The sequence below is a fragment of the Pungitius pungitius genome, chromosome 9 (assembly GCF_949316345.1).
Source record: "Pungitius pungitius chromosome 9, fPunPun2.1, whole genome shotgun sequence".
Classification (NCBI taxonomy): Eukaryota; Metazoa; Chordata; class Actinopteri; order Perciformes; family Gasterosteidae; genus Pungitius; species Pungitius pungitius.
The window spans coordinates 11,715,375-11,736,215 of record NC_084908.1 but is presented as its reverse complement, the minus strand read 5'-3'; the positions used below and the strand labels follow the sequence as shown (position 1 = coordinate 11,736,215).

Below are 20,841 nucleotides of genomic sequence, written 5' to 3'. Positions count from 1 at the left end.
CTGTTAACAAAGCATTTTGTTAAAATAGGTTTGCGTATCAGCACGTATAACTGACAGCACTATTTAAAACACAAAAGAAACTTGAGCAAAGTCAACAAAGATCCTAGTTTTTCACTCTGTAAGGCAGACCATATACCTGCTTGTCTATTCTGGGAAAGGGAAGGGAGGGGATCCATGAGAAATGGGCCCATTTCCAATGTGGGGGTCCACTCTCCTCTCACTCTCTTTGTGCATCTTCTCGTTCTCTGTAGCTGCTGGCGGTGTCGGACCTGTTCACAGAGAGGAACCAGTTTGACATGATGTTCTCCACCCTGATGGAACTGCAGAAGCTCCATCCACCGGAGGATGAGATCCTCAATCAATACCTTGTGCCGGCCATCTGCAAGGCAGCTGCGGTACTGGGAATGGTGAGTACAACTGTGCTTGGAGTCAAGTTTTTTTTCCTTGATTGCACAATAAACGTACAAAATAATGTTCATAAAGATACAAATAATGAAATCAATATAATGCCAGCGTGTGATTACAAAAATAAATATGCTAGCTGCTGTGTCCATAGCAAGCAGCCCAGCAAAAGACTTTTATTTTTTTATTGTGACCCTTTATAATTTATTAATAACAAATGTGTCTAAAACTTTCCTATTGCATGACCCTTTATATAAAGGCACTATCTCACTTCATGTATTTTTGTAGGACAAAGCAATGGCGGAGCCTGTTTGTCGCCTGTTGGAGACGACCCTACGCAGCACCCACCTGCCCAGCCGCATGGGAGCTCTGCATGGAGTGCTGTATGTGTTGGAGTGTGACCTGCTGGACGACACAGCAAAACAGCTCATCCCCGCCGTCTCTGAGTACCTGCTGTCCAACCTCAGGGCTATCGCTCAGTGAGTAGTGCTCTCTGCTCAAATACAAGGCCATTTTATTTGTATAGCACATCTTAACATTCAGGCAATTCAAAGTGCTTCACTGAAAACCATTAAAAACATAAAGCAAGGAAATGTTTTTTTACATGATAAAGACACCAACCTCATTTCATTGTCTAAATAAGCAGATGATGGAGGAAATGTTTTTATTGACGTTGGGATGTATGGGACTTTGGAATTAATTGGTTTTATCCAGTTTACACATCTATTTCCATGATTTGCCTTCTTTTGTTATGAGACTGGGACCAACAGGGCAGCATTTGGCCACATGGTGCTGACCTTCACCTTTCAAACAAACTGACCACTGGCTGTACCATTTCATTTTAATTTGGTTTCATCTCCTCTCTTTGTCTGCTGCAGCTGTGTGAACTTGCATAACCAGCAGCATGTGTTGGTAATGTGTGCCGTGGCTTTCTACATGATGGAGAACTACCCTCTGGATGTCGGACCTGATTTTATGGCTGGAATCATACAGGTAAACATTAGTTGTGTCTGAGTGGGACTAAAATAACATTCAAAAAATTCAAATGAAAACATTTCTGTCACGATCCAATAAACACAAGCATCGGAAGTTTTACGCTTGTGATTATGAATTAATTTATGTGCCTCTTTTTCCTCTCTGTAAAAATGTTGACCCCTTTCTCTCCATTTGTTGCGGTCTTCCAGCTGTGTGGCGTGATGGTGTCGGCCAGCGAGGACTCGACCCCCTCCGTCATCTATCACTGTGTCCTGCGCGGCCTGGAGCGCCTCTTGCTGTCGGAGCAGTTGTCGCGCGTTGACGGCGAAGCTCTGGTCAAACTCAGCGTGGACAGAGTCAACATGCCGTCCCCACACAGAGCCATGGCCGCCCTCGGCCTCATGCTCACCTGCATGTACACCGGTAAGAAGTGCTCCAACACCAGTGCCTCCATTACCGCTATCAGGACTTTTTCAATCTACTGTAAACCCCTCGTTGGGTGAAGCGAGTTGGCTTACTCACCTGACATAGCAGTAGACTACGTCCATCATCAGTTAACACCACTTGGGCGTTGTCCCCTAGTAATGGTTCAAAGGTGAACACTTCATTGGCTTCTCCTGTACTCTCATCCTACTCTCATTCCTTTCAAAAAGTATGTAGAGTGAAATGTGTCCCGCATCATATTTGGCTAGTTACTTTTTGTTCTGCTGACACTAATTAGCTCCCTTGTTTTGTGCATGTCAGCATTTCATGCAGCTTACCGTGCACGCTATCATTAAAATGAATTAGTTATTCATAGCTTATCTGCCAGTTAGAGCTACATGTACATATACCTGTGAATCATATCGTGCAATACAAGTCATTTACATCCATTAAATCTTTTTACTCTGACGGACCCTTTAATGAAGCCTGTAACAAAACTGCTAGTGAATGATTCATGAATGCTATACATGCCTCTGATACACCCTACCTCTAACCCCTACGTCGTTCCCTACTAACTGTAGCAACCTTTAGTGTGTTCTCCACATGCTGACAGACAAAATAACACTCTGAACAAAGCTGCTACACATTCAGGTCACAGGAGAAGATAATCTCGTATAACTTACCCAGGAAACATGGCATTGAAAATATCCCATAATTCTTTAAGAAAACAAACAAGCTGTTGTGACTGAAATTAGCTCCCAGAACTCCCCCATCATCTTTATCAAAGTCGACTAAATTCTCATCTGAATTTTGTGATATCAGTGCCCACTCTAACGTCTCCCCCACCGGTTCAACCGTTGCAACCCACCCTACCCCCACCCCCCACCCCCCTCCCCCCTCTCGTCCTCTCAGCGGTGCTTGCGTCGGGTTCAGACGTGACAGGGGTTAGAGGTCAGGTTGACTCTGGCTCTGCCGTAGCAGAGGCGGTGGGCGTCACAGCCGGTCATGTTGGTTTCTCCCCAGGAAAAGAGAAAGCCAGCCCTGCCAGTCGCCCCGCCCCCTCTGACCCTCAGGCGCCAGACAGCGAGTCGATCATTGTTGCCATGGAGAGAGTCTCTGTGCTCTTTGACAGGTAAACACACACAAGCAGACTTTTTGTTGTACAGATAATGTTCTTTTTCTGTTTTTAAATGACAAGACCCACTCTATTCTTCTTTAGCTCATCTTTAGTATTGTGGCGTCCAAAATAATATACCCTTAGACCACAGAAGCCACACTAGTTTACCATTACCATTTGCTCTACTGGGGTTTCCTGTCTGCAGGATCCGGAAAGGTTTACCCAGCGAGGCCCGGGTGGTGTCCAGGATTCTGCCACAGTTTCTGGACGACTTCTTCCCGCCACAGGATGTCATGAACAAGGTCATCGGAGAATTCCTGTCCAATCAGCAGCCTTACCCACAATTTATGGCCGCGGTCGTCTATAAGGTCAGCCACAGGACATGAAAATGATTGCTAAATAGTTGTTATTATTATGTTATTGATGCATTATAAACAATTACAAGTTCATGAAACGTAATCATAGTCATGAGTTTCGGTATGTGGAATCAAATTTGTTTGGTCACGAAAATGCTTAAAAGTGTGCTTCTTGCCAGAAGCTTTACTGAAGTATGGTCTTAGTGGCATTGTTATTAGGTGCCTTTTGTTTTGACCGCTCCAGCCAGCGCCTTTTTGTTGTCCAATCAGACAAAGAGTTGTCAAGACGACAACAAGCGGAGCATGCAGTTCTTTCCAGTTGTTCAGGGATTTAAAATAAATAATAAATCCAATCCATCCACTTAATAAACATTTTTGTAATTTTTCTAATTTTAGTAGTAAAATATATGCAGCAGCTTGATTTTTATGTTGACATAAAAACGCACGATAACATGTTTATGGATAAATTATGTTTTATTTTTTTATTCAAACAAGAGTTAATGTTGCTTTTATAACATAATTTGTAGCCTTGAACATCCTCTTTTTCCCGCCTCTCCCTCTGCTCGGCACACACCTGCAGGTTTTCCAGACCCTCCATGCCACAGGCCAGTCTTCGATGGTGCGAGACTGGGTGCTGCTCTCCTTGTCCAACTTCACCCAGAGGACACCAGTGGCCATGGCCATGTGGAGCCTCTCCTGCTTCTTTGTCTCTGCCTCCACCTCCCAGTGGATATCAGCCCTGTATCCTTACATGACTCCCATCAGCAGGACTGTGACTGGGTTGTATCTACACTCCATGTGGGGGGGAAGTTAAAATGTACAGCGTACCAACAAAGGGTTCTCTGTTGTCCTTGACCCTCCCTGCTCTCAAACCAGGCTGCCGCACGTGATCAGCCGAATGGGCTCCAGTGAGGTGGTGGACGTCAACCTGTTCTGCCTGGTCGCCATGGATTTCTACCGGCACCAGATTGACGAGGAGCTGGATCGCAGGGCTTTCCAGTCTGTCTTTGAGACTGTGGCGTCGCCGGGCAGCCCTTATTACCAGCTGCTGGGCTGCCTGCAGTCAATCCACCAGGACACATCGCTCTGAGGGCAACGGACTGGGAAGGACACAAAGGCACACAGAGAGAAGGAAAGCGAGAGAGGGGCGAGAATGAAGCACAGTGTGGTAGACCGGGAAATTAGATGGCCATGTTGTACATGTCCTCGTGTTGCAATGAAGGGGGACAACAGAATGTTTCATTATAAAATAAATCTACTATAGCCTCCCTCCTTTTACACTGATGTGAAATGAGTAAAACTACTGAAAGCAGCATAATGAATTCTGCAGAAGAACGAGGGCAGATCTGAATCCTTGTCAGCTTTATGGCTTACGTTAAAGGACTGTAAGAAGAGTCCACCTACTAAAGGACACCGGCTGCAAAACCTCCGTACCATGGCTCTTCCACAGAACATTCCTCCAGGTGAATGACCTTAACCTCAAACACCTCCTCCTACCCAGCACCTTGATAAAACATAAAACAAATATAACATTACACAAATATTGAATTTGTCTATTTTCCTGTGAGGACTTGCTTGAGTATTGTGATGTCAGTAAAGTAATATAGAGAAGGAACAAAAAGAACAACTAGAAAATGCAAAGTATTTACTATATTTAAAGTTTCATCTATTTTTCAGTGCGGCTGTGTAAAAGATTGCTTATGGTGTTGTTAGGACACACGATGGGTCGGACATGCCGACTTAATGTTGTCAATAATTAGTGTCTTCAAAGACCTTTTTTATATTTAAGTTACTTGTGTCTATACAAGTTAAATACTACATATTTCTTTGTGTAACAATGATCATTAATAGCCATAGTTCCTTGTTATCTTATTTGTTTTCTTCCAAGGGACCAACTTGTTTGCACTCTTTGACAAGTTGTTACTTTCTGTGGCCCTTTCTGCATGTTCTAGTGAATGGACAAAGAATTAGACAGGTATGTACTGGGAGTAATATAAAGGCTCTTCTCAACAGTTCGAACTGTAAGGCCGCATTTAATATGGTGGGCAATGTCGAGCACGTATAATACCAAAATTGCGTTGTCGCTAATGATTTTTTTTTTTTACCACATGTCTGTCTCGTCCTTTTTAAAAAAGCAATTGTATACTCCCCGTGTACACCTGAATGACTCCACCTGTCCATTTCTTGTACTTTTTAAATACTCAGGATGTAAAATGTGACTTGTTGTAAGATTGGATGTAAAATGCTGTCTTTGAAGGTACCGTGGAGAAAAAAAAGTAATTGTAGTTTGAAGTTATACACAAGCCATGGTGCATGTTAAAATCCAAACTTTAAAGATGAGCGATCTTAACATGGACAGTAAGAACACTTTATTTTCTGTCTTAACACACACACGATCAGCAAATGAAGAATCGGTGAGTCGGCAGAAGGCTGAGCGCCAAGTATTTCGTTGAAGACCTTGTGTTGCCTGGGAGATGCTGGGCGGCGTTACTCTGTACATACACTTGCCTTAGATGAAGACTGTATATACACGTATGTCCTGTACACTGACGGCATGCTTAGCATTACTGCTATTTTCTTGCATAGTCCTTAATACTGTAATTCCGTGGGTGGATGCGGTTGCTATGACTGTTGTGAGGAAGCGTTGCGACACAATCCAAAGGGAGCCTTGTAACCATAGAGACCAACAACAGCTTTGACAAACGAGGTGATGCCACGTGACGGGGAGTATTCTGTCTTTGTTGGGCTTTAAATATTGTTTTTGTTCAAGTTAAAGATAGCTAAATATCTCATTGTCTTTGTCCAACATATTTAACACACCTAAAAACTCAGAAGTTCCTCACAAGTCAATGTTAGGCGCTTTCTTGATATGCAATGAGTCCAGCAGTGCATCAAAGTAAAAACATCATGGCACTTTGTGCTCAATGTTCACCCTTCAGAGCAACGTAACACAATGTATTCACTCAATAAATGACCAGCTCTGCAGCTGTCATTTAAATTCCATTGTGAGGCCTCCCTAAAGTAGATTAAATAGGCCTAAACGAGAGTCCTGTTTATAGTTATACAGCTACACAGTGTCTTCAAAGTCAGTTTGGGTATGCGTGGTGAGGAGAACTGCAGATGACTGATACCGATTTGTTTTTTGAAGTACTTACAAAAGCGGATTTATGGGCCTATTCTTCTCTGGTCTCCAATAAGAAGAGCAGGGCACTGCGTGGGGACCCCTGCAGGGCGGCTAATGCGATTACCCAGAATTTCTTTGTGGTTTGGGGAAATGGGCGTGGAGGTCATGTTCAACTGATTCGACATGCTTATCTTTATAACTTTGTTTTTCCTCCGCAGAAGATTTTATGGTTATTGATTTTGGCCTAATGACAAAGCTGAGAATCAATGCGGTTTCATTTTTCTTTACATGCGCCACAATTTCTACTCTTTCAAATAGTATGTTGATTGGCTTAAAAAAAACTATTTCCCCTTTTCTGGAAATAAAGTTTAGTGAGAAAATATATTTATACAGTCATGATGGTAATAGAAGTAAAGAATTATATGATCCCCTATAATTTCTTGTCTGAATCCAACAGGACTGCCGAGCCTTCTCACTTTTCTTTTTAATATGCTGTAAAGTAAAAGGATTGTGTATTTCAGTTCATTTGAATATTTTCAAGAGATAATCACTGCATATGAGCTGTTGTAGAAATTAATAAATTATTTACAGATGTTAAATGTGTGATATTTGTGAATAAAATGATATCCATCAGGAGAACCGATTCTTCTCAGCCACGATGACGTGCGAGTACCAAGTGTTTTGTTTTTTGTTTTGTTTTTGCGCTGCACACGCTAAGTGTCTCAGACTTTCGATGATGTCCCACGCTGCCTCCTCTTCCTCGGTCAGAAACAACAAGCTGTCTCCAGCAAACTCAGATGTAACATGGGCGACAAGTGGTCATTCTGAGGGAAAATCAATCATTTTGCAAACGTGTACATTATATTTTTGGCCTTTCCCCAGGCTCACAAATAAACTTAACTAACCTGACATGATCCAGTTAATTACATTTTACGTAATTTCCTTTTATACTCTAACATATGTTCCTCTTGTTTTACAGCACCCAATAAGGTGGGAGATTCATGATTAAAAAGGTATTAGCTGGATTACCAAACAGATGCCATATGGTTCTGCAAAGCATTGAGCTGAAGTCACAATGGCACAGCCTGCTCTTGTACATGACTTGTGTTGCACCATTTAATAACCTTGTGAAGCTAGAAAAAACTATTACAGATAAATAATTCTGCCAGGTCATGTGGTCCTCTCCTGTATGACATTCACAATCAGGCGAGCAGATGTCTCCATAAAGAAAAGCAGTTTTCCTTTTGATGTGTTAGGTGTGGCTGCTCCATGCTGACTTGTGTTGATAATTTACAAGTTATACAAGTGTTAAAGGACCCCCCCCCCCAAAAAAAAAATGCCACTAGTTCTATGATGAGAAAATATTTCCTACATGTAGTAAAACTTTAAAATATAAACTTTTAGATGGATGTATTTTCTGTGCTGTCTCTGGCCGCCCCCCTCCGCCCTCGCCTCCCTTGCCCTCTCCAAACACACCTCCCCCTCCTCCAGTCCTCCTCCTCCTCCTCCTCCTCTTAAGGCCACTTCGCCAGATGGTGCAGCCTTTTCTTTTGTTTACCCATCGTCTCTGAGTTTACCTAAATAAATAACCCTTGGATACTAAACTATGGGAACTGCCCGAGCGGCGTCACCGCGTCGGACCCTGACCCGTAAGTCCTTCTTCAATCTGCAGGACCGAACACCTCCGTCGGGATATTAGCGAAGGATTCGCATCCACCTTTTACTTCGCCATCCCCGCATTACAACTCCCACTTAAATTGGCCAGCTGTTGCTCCTTGCTTTCGCGATGCAGGATCGTAAAAGACAGACTTATGCACGCGCGCCGCCAATAACAGCGCCAATAATTACAAAAGCGCAGTCAGACGACGGATTTTGTGATGCTCGGTTTTGACACCTGTGGAATTACGCTAATGCTACTACTACCTAATTTTATTTGTGATTTCTCAAACTAACTTTTGTCAATTTCTCCACATAACAGTTCGCTGTCTGACTGACAACTCGGAAAACCAATGACAGGATGTAAAAGTCTGTGTACACCGCCGTTACCATAGTGACAGACCGACATTCCAAAGGAGTGGAAATCGGGGGGCGGGAGAGCAGTTTAAGCACGGGTGGGTGCACTTTTGAGCAGCAAGTCACGGCAAGAAACTTTTTGAAACTTTTGTATTCGGTCAGAGACAAAGCACGCACACGTCTGAATGTAAAGTGATTAATATCAAGTGGTTAGTTTCGTTAAAAAAGCGACCAGCAACTAGTGCTAACGTGTAGCTCTACTGCTACGTGCAGCTAACCAAGCTAACGGGAACGCATCAGCTAGCCACGGCTAACGTCAACGTCTTCTTTACGGTTTCTGAGGGATTGTACCAAATATTTCCAAAAAACGAATTGTTTCACTAGAACGGAAGCCGCAGTTCACGATGGATAATAAGCAACTTTAGTTGTTAAAAGTTACCCCAAAATTAACGTTGGCTATTGTATGCCGGGTCCGTCTACTTTCACCTGCATGCCAGGCAGGTACGAAAACTCCTCTGGTTTAAAAGGCATACTCTGATTGGACCGCTCGCCCTGACTCCACCCTGCACAGGTGTGGCTGCGTGTCTAGTTCAATGAAAAAACGTAAAACGCGATATTAATTATCAATATGGCCATTCATGGCACTCAAACGATTTCCTGAAATATTTCGTATTTTCTAACTAAATTGACCCTCTATTCTGCCATAAAGACCATTAGCGTGTCTAATCGTTGTTCTGTTGTGCTGCAGGGAACTCAGCCTGTGATTTTGGAGAGACAGAATAACACCGGGATGGGAATACTACAGTAGCGAGCCTGTGCCAACTGAGGAAAATCTCCCACCCCTGTGCTGCATTTCGAAACCGCTACTCATCTTTTAATAGCAGCTTGACAGCAGGGCAGTTTGACACTAGACAGACGTTGGACGTGCCCCTGCGTACCCACTTGATCAGAGCCTCGGGATGTGTAATGACTGATTGAAACTCACTGAATCCAATGGACAAGAAGAAGTTCTCCGGCACAATGTTCAGGCAAGTGGATGCCTCGTCTAAAAGACGCCCGAGTGGTGGAAGCGGGCCGCCTCAGCCTCCCCCGGCGTCCTCCTCAATCCAGCCGGGTCGAATCCGGGCTGTGGAGGTGGCGAGAGGAAGAACGGGGTACGGCTTCACCCTGTCAGGCCAAGGCCCGTGCGTCCTTAGCTGCGTCCTAAAAGGCAGCCCTGCCGACTATGTGGGCCTGCGTTCAGGAGACCACATTCTGTCCGTCAATGACATTAATGTCTCCAAGGCGTCGCATGAAGACGTGGTCAAACTGATTGGACGCTGCTCTGGCGTCTTGAAGCTGGTCATCGCTGAGGGAGAACGTCACAGGCGGCACCACCACCATCAACGCACAACTTTAAGTCGGCACCAGAGCAGCAACGCGATGGCGGCGTCGTACCTGGACTCGTGCTCGAGTGACGATGAGTTGGATGGTTTCTATGACAACGGTGTTAACAACAACAATAACAGCAGGCCAGGCTGTGGAGCCCGTGGGGGGTGGTCCAAACCCAAACTGGACTCTAAGCAGCTGGGCATCAACAGGGCAGAGAAGGTTGTGGCAGAGCTGCAGTCTGGGGGAATTTTCAACATGATCTTTGAGAACTCCAGCCAGTCCTCCAGCAGCTCAGACAAGGACAGACCCGGGCCCAGCTCATCATCAAAGCCACGTCCGCGGTCCAACCCAGAGTTCCCTCCGTACCGCAACGCCTCCTGTTCCCAGAGCAACCCCAACCTGCTCTCTGAGGAGGAGATGGCCCAAGTTCTGAATGACGACTCGGTCTTCCTGGACGCAGACGTCCGTCATCTCCACCTACAACAGCAACAGCAGGACCTAGATGTGGGCGATGGGGGCGACTTGGGCCTCGAGCACAGCGAGGGCATCCTCAACGTGGGCATGATTGTTGGCTATCTGGGCTCCATCGAGCTGGCTTCCATCGGGACGAGCTTAGAGAGCGACAGCCTGCAGGCCATCAGATGCAGCATGAGGCGCCTCCGGGCCGAGCAAAAGATCCACTCGTTGGTTCTAATGAAGGTGCGAACGAATGTTTCTTGAAACATCTGATGATTATGATGATGATAATAACCTGTTTTCGAGATGAACTGCTCATCAACAAATAAATAATACTCGTTTAGATTGTAATTGCAGGACAGGATTACTTGATTTCAGCATTATCAACCTAGTCTTTCATGTTTTACTGATGTCCGATAAGTAGGATTATCTATATTTTAGTTATCAGATTTGAATGTGTGTGAACTATAATCCCACCAGGTGATGCACGACAGCGTGCGTCTTTGCAGTGACAGAGGTCAGGTTCTGGCCACCTATCCTGCGGAGAAACTAGCCTTCAGCGCCTGTTGTCCTGATGACCGGCGATTCTTTGGACTCGTCACGATGCAGGCCACCGACGACCACGACGACCGCCACTTCAGCAATGGTCGAGATGAAGAGGGCAGTTTGAGGACTTCCTGTCACGTGTTCATTGTGGACCCAGATCTCTGTCCCCACCAGGTGTGAACGGAGAATTTGACATTATGCTGTTGAAGAGAGAAAACATTATTTTTAGGAAATGGGTGCAATAAACAAGGTATAATAATATTGTATTTGCTTAGTTGTTTAAAATGATGACTGGTTTCAACATCTCAAGGTATTCAAGATGGCACAAATAATTTGTTGGTAGTTGTGTCAATTCAACAACATACTTTGGTCACAATACAAAGTACCAATGTGATTCAAAAAGCTGTTTTATAGCAAACTTGTATGGTCAATGATTGATTGAATACAGAAAACCTAAAGTCTATTTAATCTGAAAATGGCAGAATTAATTCAAACTTTTTCCAAAGCAGTCTTATCGTAGGTAAAGTGATATACATTGTGGAAAATGTCTATTCCGTTGACCCTCTCCCTGTTTGATCAGGTCCACTTAGGTGTGGCGAGGAGGTTTGGCTTTGAGTGCACCCCGGACCCAGACACAGGAGACTGCCTGGAGTTCCCTCCCAGTTCTCAACCTCTCCTCCAGTTTGTGTCCATCCTCTACCGGGACATGGGGGACAACATAGAGGGGGTGCGTGCCCGGGCCTTCCACGACCCGGACAACGACGCCCAGCAGAACCACAGCACCAGCAGCAACAGCGACAGCGGGATCGGCAACTTCTTACCAGAAGAGAAAAGCAACAGAGTGCTTTTAGTAGATATCGGGGGTCCTCCGAACCACAACCACGTCTCTGGGCCACGCCACTGGGACAGCCCGCCTTCGTCCCAGCAGGCCTGGAGCCCCACCCTCGGGGCCGCGGCCCCTCACCCAACTCCCCCTCCTCTGCCAGCTCTTAGGAATGGCCACTACCGTCACGAGCCGCACCTGGCGGACCTCCCTCACCCCGACGTCCCCGGCAGGCACTCTCGAGGAGTCCACGCACACCACTACTCACCGGGCAAACGGGGAGGAGCTGTGGGGGGAGGAGAAAAGAGAGGGGGCGGCGGAGCAGGCGCAGGGGTGGAGCCGCAGCGGTGGCTTCCAGTCCATGTGCTGAGGGACTGGCGTCAGCAGCACCACCAGAACCACCTCCAGGGCCTGAGCAGCGACCAGGAGTCCTACGCCGAATCCACCGACGGATGGTCATCGGCCAACTGCAGCACCCTGCCTCCACCCATGAGTAAGATCCCGGCCGACCGCTACCGGGCCCCACTGGCCCCAGGGGACCACCTGCCACCACCACCACCGCCTCCACATCCCCACTCCCACGCCCACCGGCTGGCCGTCCAGAAAGATGAATGGGCGAAGAAGCTGTTCGGTGCCGGGGAGCGAGCTGGAGCACAAAGAGGAGAGCGAGAGAAGAAACGAGGGAACGCCAGAGAGGGAGAGAAAAAGGTACGTTTGGGATTTTAAAAAACAACAACATTGGTACATTCTAGGAAGCAATACCCTGAATGTTATTTTATTAATGGAGTTCACATCTTCAGCCCATAATTCGTCACTCTTTAACAATACTGCATTCTTAACGTGTTGTGCCAGTTTGTCGGCGGTGGGCTTTTGGAAGAGTTGTGTTAAAAGTGACCGTGAGATGAGAAGCCCAGGGCAGCAGGTAGCCTTCAACCCCCCTACAGTCACACACCACTGCTGTGGAAATTTACCCTAACTAGAGTGTGTCCAAGACTACAGTTTATTGTGGCTATAAATCCGTCCGTGTTCATCCCACTGTGCTCCATTGCATTGTCAGCCTCTTCCCCCTCAAGGCCGACTATTTTTGCTCACTCGGCCCTTGAAAGTAGCTTCTATATCACTCAGAAGATTTACAACATTTAGCGGGTTTGGTTGGTGCGATTGTCCTTATCGACTCCCCCCAGCGTTATCCCTTTGCCACGTTGAATAACGCGAGCACCTCAGTTGACTCACTACCCGGAGTTGGCAAAAGTAGATTGATAAGTTATTTATTCATTCTCGCTGCTCCAGTATCACCTCATGCATTATGGACCAGGCAGACATCTGCCTTCACCTGAAAACCACCTGTTTCCCACCGTAATGAGACTGAAACAGCACGGCAGTCTTTAGACTGGTTCTAATGAAGACATCGTAAAGGTTAGCTCAGTGTTTTGTTTGACGTTTTGTACCACATGATTACATTAGAAAAAGGGACCTGTAAATAGAAACATCCAATTCAGGTCCATTTTCAGTTGGAAGCATTGGCCGCATAGTTGTGTTAGCAAACAATTTACATTTCATTATTGACTGGACTGTTTGCAGACAATAGAGAGGAGGACATAGACAAAGAGAGTCACAGACATGTCCAGCCCGACTCGATTCCTTCTGCCGTAACCTCTTTTGTACCCCCTCTGAATCTGGAGAAGCTTTCAGGAACCGGTAGCATTGTCTTATGTTTCCATATCAGAACCACAGAGAGACTTATGTTTCCCAGTGCTTCCCCCCAGTTATGCTTGTGTGGGGGGCAGGGTCCCATGGGACAATCGGAGGAAGTGTTGACAAGGCTGACGGTGTCAGGAAGGTGGATATTAACCCCTTTGATCAATGTCCTCTGACTGGGGACACAGAATGTTGGAGGCCGCGGGCGACATAGTGAGCCATCGCAATAAAATGCTGATTCAGGTGGTATAAAAGGGCTGCGTTGATTTAACTGATTATTGGAGTATTAGGAGTGACTTGTTTTTGATCTTTTATTTGGATACACAGTGTGTTGTGAATCATCCTCCACCTGGTGGCACTGTTTCACCATCTAAACCTCCTCGAGCCTCCTGCACTCTCATGGCTGTCCATGGGAAACTCATTTAGGTTTCTTTTTAAAGAACCTTTGATACCAAAAGTTTATCTGACCGTAACCACACGTGTTCTATTATCACATATTTTACATTTAACAGTCCCGTCTGAAAATAGGCTTCTTCATATGGAATGTGATACAGTATTTCATTGTTTTGAAAGCTTTGTGAAATTTCCGCCTGTTGCAATTGGGTTATTCTTAGCAGGAAAAACTGTTTTTGTTTTTGCTATTTTTTTACATTGACAGCTGTCCTGTTGTAAACAGGAAGAACGCCTCTTTTCTCTTACTTTGTGTGTTTGTGTTGTGTGTTCCTGGTCGAGTGTGCTACTGCGGTACGAGATCATGTACACAGATCCGCTAAAATGTAGTCCTTCAGATTTTTCTCTGTCGATGCTCTTGTGTAGCCGCACCCATAACAACCCCGAGTCAGATCAACACTTTATCATTTCCTTTCTAGTCCAAATCTCTGCAGCTCTTCTAAAGCCTTTTGTTTACTCTGCGCTTCAGTGCGATTTACAAATCAGACTTGCTTTAATAAGTTTAACTGCCCCGGGGAAACTGAGGTCAAGTGAGCATGTTTGTGTCCATGTATTTAAGTGTTCAAATCAGTTTTATTGGATACACACACACACACACGCACAGAGAGACACTGGCTAGCCTCAGTATCCAGGCAACGCCACTTGTCATATCCACCTGATGAGAGAGTGACCTGCTTCTAATCAGCCAGTCAGATTCAACGTGTGTCACGGTTCGGCCTCTTGAGCCTGCCAGCACGGATTTATTACTCATTAGTCAGCTGGGGTCCAGCTTCGCTAAAAGGACATTCACTGAATGCCATTTGTGAGCAGAGAGAAGCAGAATTCTTCTGTTGCCTCCGCCAGGAGGAAAGGACAACAGATGTTAAAAGGCTAATTGTAGACTTGGGAAAGCAAAGCAAGGCGGAGCTTCTTCTCCTCTTTGGTTTACAGCGCTACTCCGTGTGGTTACATCATTTTCAGATGGCTTTGTATAATAAATCTTGATGACCCTGGGACTTATTTTCTCATTCTATGCGCATTTTATGGCATCATGTAACAGCTGGCCAGTCATCACTTTACTCAACATTAGCAATATTTATATATACTTTACATACGTCCACTTAAAATAATAATTTAGATAACGTGAACACAGAGATAAAAGCCCCTAGAAACATATCATGCCTCCAATTAAAGAGCACAACATGCTTCTTCCTCAGGCACCGCCCTGAATGTGTGTTTCTCTGCGCTTTGGCTGTGTTCGAGGGGTTAAAAACCATCTGGTACTGCGAGCAAAAGGCACAGGACTGTACATGCCTGCACATAACATGTGGAATTTAACATTTAAGTGCAAAAAGAGATGCCCTTCTTGACTAGACATGCACGTGTAACAGAGGAGAGCTTCAAGCCCAGCTGCACAAATCTCTTAACGTCCGCTTCCGTGTAACACTCTGCACGGTGTGTCTTTATTTCAGAAAGACGTTACTTTTTACCACCAAACACGTACACACACGCACAGTAGTTAGTGGCCTGTAAAGGTTATTCGATGTTTGCATATTTACCGTGTACTCTTTTAGTTTTTAAGTTTCTATTGTTATAGGATGTTTGAGGTTTATACTAATGTTAATATTTAAAAATGAAATATTGTTTGCTAGTAAACCAATAACATCAACATTCAAATTATTCCAAGATTCCTTAATTATTATTAAGACCTGCAAACAGAACATCTACTGAAAGTCTGCAACATTTAGCAACCTGAAATAAACCTTTTGTGTTTTCTGATGATCCAACTGCATTTCTGTGGTAGAATTCATTTCCCTGATCATATGATCAAGCATATAAGCTGGTTGTAAACTGATATCATCCAATATACGTGCACTACTGTTTTAAAGTGAAGAGTGAAGCGTTTGAGCAGGGACTTGCATGCAGCCGTCAATCAGTGTTTTATCACTTCAAGTCAAACGACTACAGTTTGATGTTTTTTCAGACTAATTCAGTCCTACATATTCACACCTGTGAGCTTACCGTCAGCCCCCCCCCTTTCTGTATGTACCCTATTGCATATTACTAGTAAACTGAGCCTGTGTGTGTGTGCTCTCTCTCCTCAGGGTGGACGGTTCAGAGGTCTGACTATGGGCTTTCCTCCTCTCCCCCAGCGCTCCCCAGCCAGACGCTCCTTTGGACGCTCCAAACGTCTCAGCCTGGCCCGCTCCCTGGATGACCTGCAGGTAGGAAACACACACACACACACACACACACACATAGTACTTACATCTGCTAACAAAGTTTTTAGTGTTGTGGCAGTGCCCAAGCCCCTAATGACCATTGTGTAATTGTCCCATTTAAGTCACACCAGCGGCATCCATCTCTAATAATAGCAGCTCATGCGCATCAAACGTCTTCACATGACACACCGAGGCCTCTTCTCACATCACCATGGCAACATACACAAAGTCACGGACGGAGCCAAGTTATTAAAAGAGCGAGCAGACATTTGCAGGCTGGTATTCATGGATCGGTTGTATGGAGCCTTAGATGCAGGTGTTGAAGTATCGTATATGCTGCTCACTGAGGGCATTGTGGCTACACTGTTGAAACAATTATACTTGTGCTCCCATTTTAGCTGCAACAAATAACCTGGTATCCAGTAATTTGAGAGCTGTGAGTTTTGCCATTACAATATGCCTTTTTAGTACAACATTTCATAAAAAGGAAGTGTGCTGCGGCCGCTGTAGTGCTCAGGCAGGTTTGGTGGTTTTAGTAAACATGGTATTGCATTTTCACCAGCTTCTGTCATCTTTTTTTTTCTATTAAAGTCAGTAAAAAGCTCTACGGAACTAGCCACAGGGTAATGATATTGTACATTCACATTCAACTAAAGTGGAAAAAGCTGAATTCATAACTGTAGTTTTGGTCCGATAAGATAGAGATCAGTAGAATGCTAAATGTTTCCGCCGTTTTGTGGCTACGAGGCACCATGGGAGCAGATAAGTACATCCCTCGCTCTCCTTTCAGTGGTATCTTTTTTCTTTTCATACATTTTTCCCATGTTTCCTCTATTGGACAGCCCAGATGAGAGAGTCAGGAAGTACAGGGAAGAAGGGAGTGTGAGTGGGAATGACATGCTGCGTGTATCCGGTGCTGGATTCAAACTGAAGATGTTGTTCCTTAAACCATCAGAACCATTTTGATTAAGTTTTTTATAATCAAGTTAGTCAGGAATGGGAAGGTCAAATTGAGTACTTGTACAGAACATATTACAAATCATATGTTTCATATAACTTGATTTAATATCATTCATTTAAAAAGTGGTTTGTCTTCAGGCGGTGACATCGGAGGCTCCTTTGCATTTTTATCTGACATTTAAATTGCCCACCATTGTAAGCGTTTCATTCAAGAGAAGATCTTTCTCCCAGTGGCCAGGATCCCCCCCCCCCCCCCCTCTATTCTACCTTTTTCTTCCGGTCGTTAGGCCTTTTTCCTCTTGCTTCTTATGCGGTAATGTCCAAATACAGAAAGGGCTTTGTGCTGTGAGTGGGGAGAGGAGGGAGAGATCGGTGTGTGACTGTGTGTGTCTGTTTGTGAGTGTTCGTGTGGCGATGGTGGGGGGGGGGTAATGAGGTTTGAAGTGTTAGCCTGCAATTCTAATGTGCTCTGATGAGCAACAAACTGACATTCCCCTCGTTACTGAGGCCTCAACACAAAAGAGTATATGGACGCACGCACACTCTCAAACACGCACACACACACCCACAGTTTGCATCCATTCTCATTAGCTGTGATATTGAATATTCTAGCTTGTGCTGCAATTGAAGTGTGTGTGGATGTATGTATATATGTGTTTGTCTGCCTGAGGTTGAGGCTTTTAGCTTGTCATTTGATGGGTCTGATTGTAAAGGTTAACCATTTCACGCGGAACAGACAATGTCTTATGACAGCAATGAGGGGAAAGAAGTCCGGCTTTGTGTGTCTGGATTTCAGGGGTCTGATTGCCTTTTTGTAAAAGGACACAGTTCAAAAAGCATGAGGTCCACTTTGTAGAAAATCCCACCGTCAACCCACTCAAACCGGATCACTTCATAACCCATTTCAAACAATCCTCAAGTGGTCAATGAGGGTTGAAATGCGAACAACTAAGTGACTGTGGGTCACACCTGTGTACGCTGTTTTCCAAGTAAGACCCACGCAATCATGGCTGAGAGGATGAACGCAGAAATATAACTGCCACACGATGCACACAAAAGGCCCTTTGCGAGGCTGATTGCTGGTTATGGTTGGGTCGCGGCTCCGCCATAGATGGAGGAAGATAAATGTGGCGTTCCAGTCGACCTGGAGTGCCGATGTGAGAGGCGATGAGGGACAGGTTTAACGGTGCGGCCAGTGTCCCCTCCCTTTATAGTCTGGTTAGCAGTTTTGAGAGATGCGAGAATGGACTACAGAGTCTAAGATCCAAGTTTTTCACAATTGGCCAACAAGCCAAGCTAAGATACATGTTTACGCGAACATAAACTCCTCAGTCTGTCTGTGGGTGGGTTGCATATCTGCAGTCGGTTTGGCACTTGGCAGTTGAATTGCTTGGGAAGATTTGTTTCATTGATTAGTGAGGTTATTTCCGAGAAGCTTATGGGCACATACTTGGTAAAACCGAAGATTTAAACTAGTGCTTTTGTGTCCTTCTTTAGAACCTTGGTTTTACGTAAATTAAACCAACTCACTCATTTATAGACAAAATCACATGATCATATTATCGACAATGGAACTAAACAAGCTCTTCCTCCACTTTTTTTGTGTTGAATTGAAAACGCCCTCATTCCACTATCAAAGAGATATAAAAGAAACAAAACTGCCACCGGCGTTTGCTTATGCAAGATTGTATTCCTGCTTTCAGCTAACACTAGTATGAAGCTTGAGAAGACTTTGACTTGACTTTGTTAAAACAAGCCAGTGTCATGTCTCATGGTCACGGTTCTATTAAGTTTCACTTTGTTTGTCATCTGAGTCGTTCATCAGGTTAGTGAGTTGTAAATCTTAAACTTAACCCAGTTGGTTTTTTACTGCCTGAAACTAACTTTAGGAGTTTATTCTGAAAAGACACCCTGCATGCCATGTAACTTGCGTTTATTCACTTGCCGCCCTGACACTAAACTCGATGGGTACATCGTGGCCATCTCTGATGCCAATGAGGTATTAGCATGGGAATTAGCATGTTGGCACCCAGAGTATTCTGTGAAAACAAGACCTGAATGTCTTTAGAGAGTGTTCTTAAAAACGCTTCAGTTGTACAAGTCCTGCAGACTTATGGATCTTCCTCGTTTTAAAATACATTTAAAGTGCATTTTTCTCTCCAAGTCCAAAAAGCCCTTCTACCAGAACATTTTTAGATTTTTCTGTCTTTCTGCCTCGGCCCTCCAGGATAAATGGTCTCCGGGTCCCCATTGCTCCAAGTTACACCTCTTTGGTCCCCCCCCTCTCTGCACCCGTCATGAATGTCAGTTTACTCTGCATGCTCCAGATATGCATGTGGCATACTAAGCAGATGACAGAAGGAAAGGCATTCAACTCTGTGCGGATTGTGTGTAATGTTGGTGTGTGTGTGCGCGTGTGTGTGTGTGTGTGTGCTCGTGCGTGTGAGTTCCTTAATGGTGAGGGGGTCTCCCACTGCAGCCGCGCCTCCGCAGTTGTCTGAGCGGGTGTACGTGGGTGTCTCTCAGCCCACGGCAGTGTGGGAGGAATAGAAATGATAGAAGGGAGGGTGGAAGAGCAGGGAGCAGGGAGGGAGCAGAGAGGCAGGGAGGAGGAAGAGGGGGATGACAGAGAGAGAGGAATCTAGCGACAATCTGTAGCGCTCGGACATTTGAAAGCTTTGCCGCTTTGTCTCTCTGTGCAACGCACGCACGCACGCACACGCATAGACACACACAGATTCAACAGCTGATGACAATGGTTACTGAGAGAATCTTTCACGTGCAGCGCTGAGGATTACTTGTCTCTTCCTTCATGGAGCGGCACACTCTGATCGTTGCTCCTGTAACGGCCGCTGATCCAGTGAGTAAACGTGCTGAGAGTGCACGTGTGTGGGAATGTACGTGTGTGTGTGTGAGTGTGAGTGTGTTTGCGTTTTCCCTCGCTATGTGTGATGCTTCTGTCACGACATGCGGGCTGTGTGTCGGACCAGCATTGCCAGAAGAGATGACATTACATAAAGAAAGAACACAAAGGGCTTTCTTGTCGGATTGAATTTAAATCCTCATCAAACTCTTTCAGCAGTATCAAGCCTCCTGTAAATGTCTAATGCCGCTGTTCTCTTTATCTCTTGCACATTTCTTGCACAAATGTTAATTTATGCTTATCCTTCAGTACATTCATATTCATAGATTCAATTAAGTAAATGCTCTGAAACTTTAGTCAATAGGCCCTGGTGATGATGACGGCTCATGTGACCCGTGTGGGCCAATCATCTGGGACTTCTTGCTCTGTTGAGTTAATGGGAAACCTGTTGATTCATAGGTCCAGTCCCACGGTTCAGTTCAAGTGTAGACTGTGTGTGAGTTTTTGTTGTATGGATCCTGAAGGAGTGTGAAGTAAAGATGTTTTCTGATGTGTTAGTGTGCTCCCCTATTCTTACTATTCCATATAGCCTGTATACAGTACCAGTCAAAGGTTTGGACACACTTTCTCATTCAAAGAGAAAACAAGCTTGTGCCTGATAAAAATAAAAAAAATGTCTGTTAGACTTGATGTATGTTGTTTTCAGTTGTTTGTATGTGAGAGAGACATATGCTAGTTAGAGTGGGGGGGTTTGACACACAGTAATTCACTGAACACAGCAGTGAGAAAGGAGTAGCCTGTATGTAGCCTGTACACACACACACACACACACACACACACATAACAAACTCATTCACATAACAAGAAAGTTAAAGCCAAATGCACACAGGCATTCAACTCTGTGCGGATTGTGTGTAATGTTGGTGTGTGTGTGTGTGTGTGTGTGTGTGTGTGTGTGTGTGTGTGTGTGTGTGTGTGTGTGTGTGTGTGTGTGTGTGTATTCTCACTCAGTGATGGTGTGTCTGTGTGTGTGTGTGTGTTCCTCGTGATATCCCCTGGGAGT

General features: G+C 45.0%; 2 protein-coding genes across 6 annotated transcripts in view; both read left to right on the top strand.

The window, feature by feature from the left end:
* Positions 1-7,161, top strand: part of htt (huntingtin) — a 32,659-nt gene extending 25,498 nt beyond the window's left edge. For 2 of the 4 annotated variants that reach the window (XM_037471109.2, XM_037471107.2), the window contains 8 exons: positions 252-407; positions 691-881; positions 1,281-1,395; positions 1,587-1,800; positions 2,713-2,932; positions 3,123-3,285; positions 3,854-4,014; positions 4,150-7,160. In XM_037471109.2, coding sequence (XP_037327006.2) covers positions 252-407; positions 691-881; positions 1,281-1,395; positions 1,587-1,800; positions 2,713-2,932; positions 3,123-3,285; positions 3,854-4,014; positions 4,150-4,363 — 1,434 coding nt within the window. In that variant the 3' untranslated portion in view covers positions 4,364-7,160. Of the gene's footprint in view, positions 1-251; positions 408-690; positions 882-1,280; positions 1,396-1,586; positions 1,801-2,712; positions 2,933-3,122; positions 3,286-3,853; positions 4,015-4,149 lie in introns of all 4 variants that reach the window. The other 2 variants (XM_062564765.1, XM_037471111.2) reach the window with 2 other exon arrangements.
* A 769-nt stretch (positions 7,162-7,930) lies between these two features.
* The window catches only part of rgs12b (regulator of G protein signaling 12b), a 33,226-nt gene continuing 20,315 nt past the window's right edge, over positions 7,931-20,841 (top strand). The window contains exons 1-5 of one of the 2 annotated variants that reach the window (XM_062564372.1): positions 7,931-8,046; positions 9,159-10,480; positions 10,718-10,957; positions 11,364-12,314; positions 15,839-15,958. In XM_062564372.1, the coding sequence (XP_062420356.1) occupies positions 9,404-10,480; positions 10,718-10,957; positions 11,364-12,314; positions 15,839-15,958 (2,388 nt within the window). In that variant the 5' untranslated portion in view covers positions 7,931-8,046; positions 9,159-9,403. Of the gene's footprint in view, positions 8,047-8,342; positions 8,509-9,158; positions 10,481-10,717; positions 10,958-11,363; positions 12,315-15,838; positions 15,959-20,841 lie in introns of those variants that run through there. The other variant, XM_037472397.2, reaches the window with a different exon arrangement.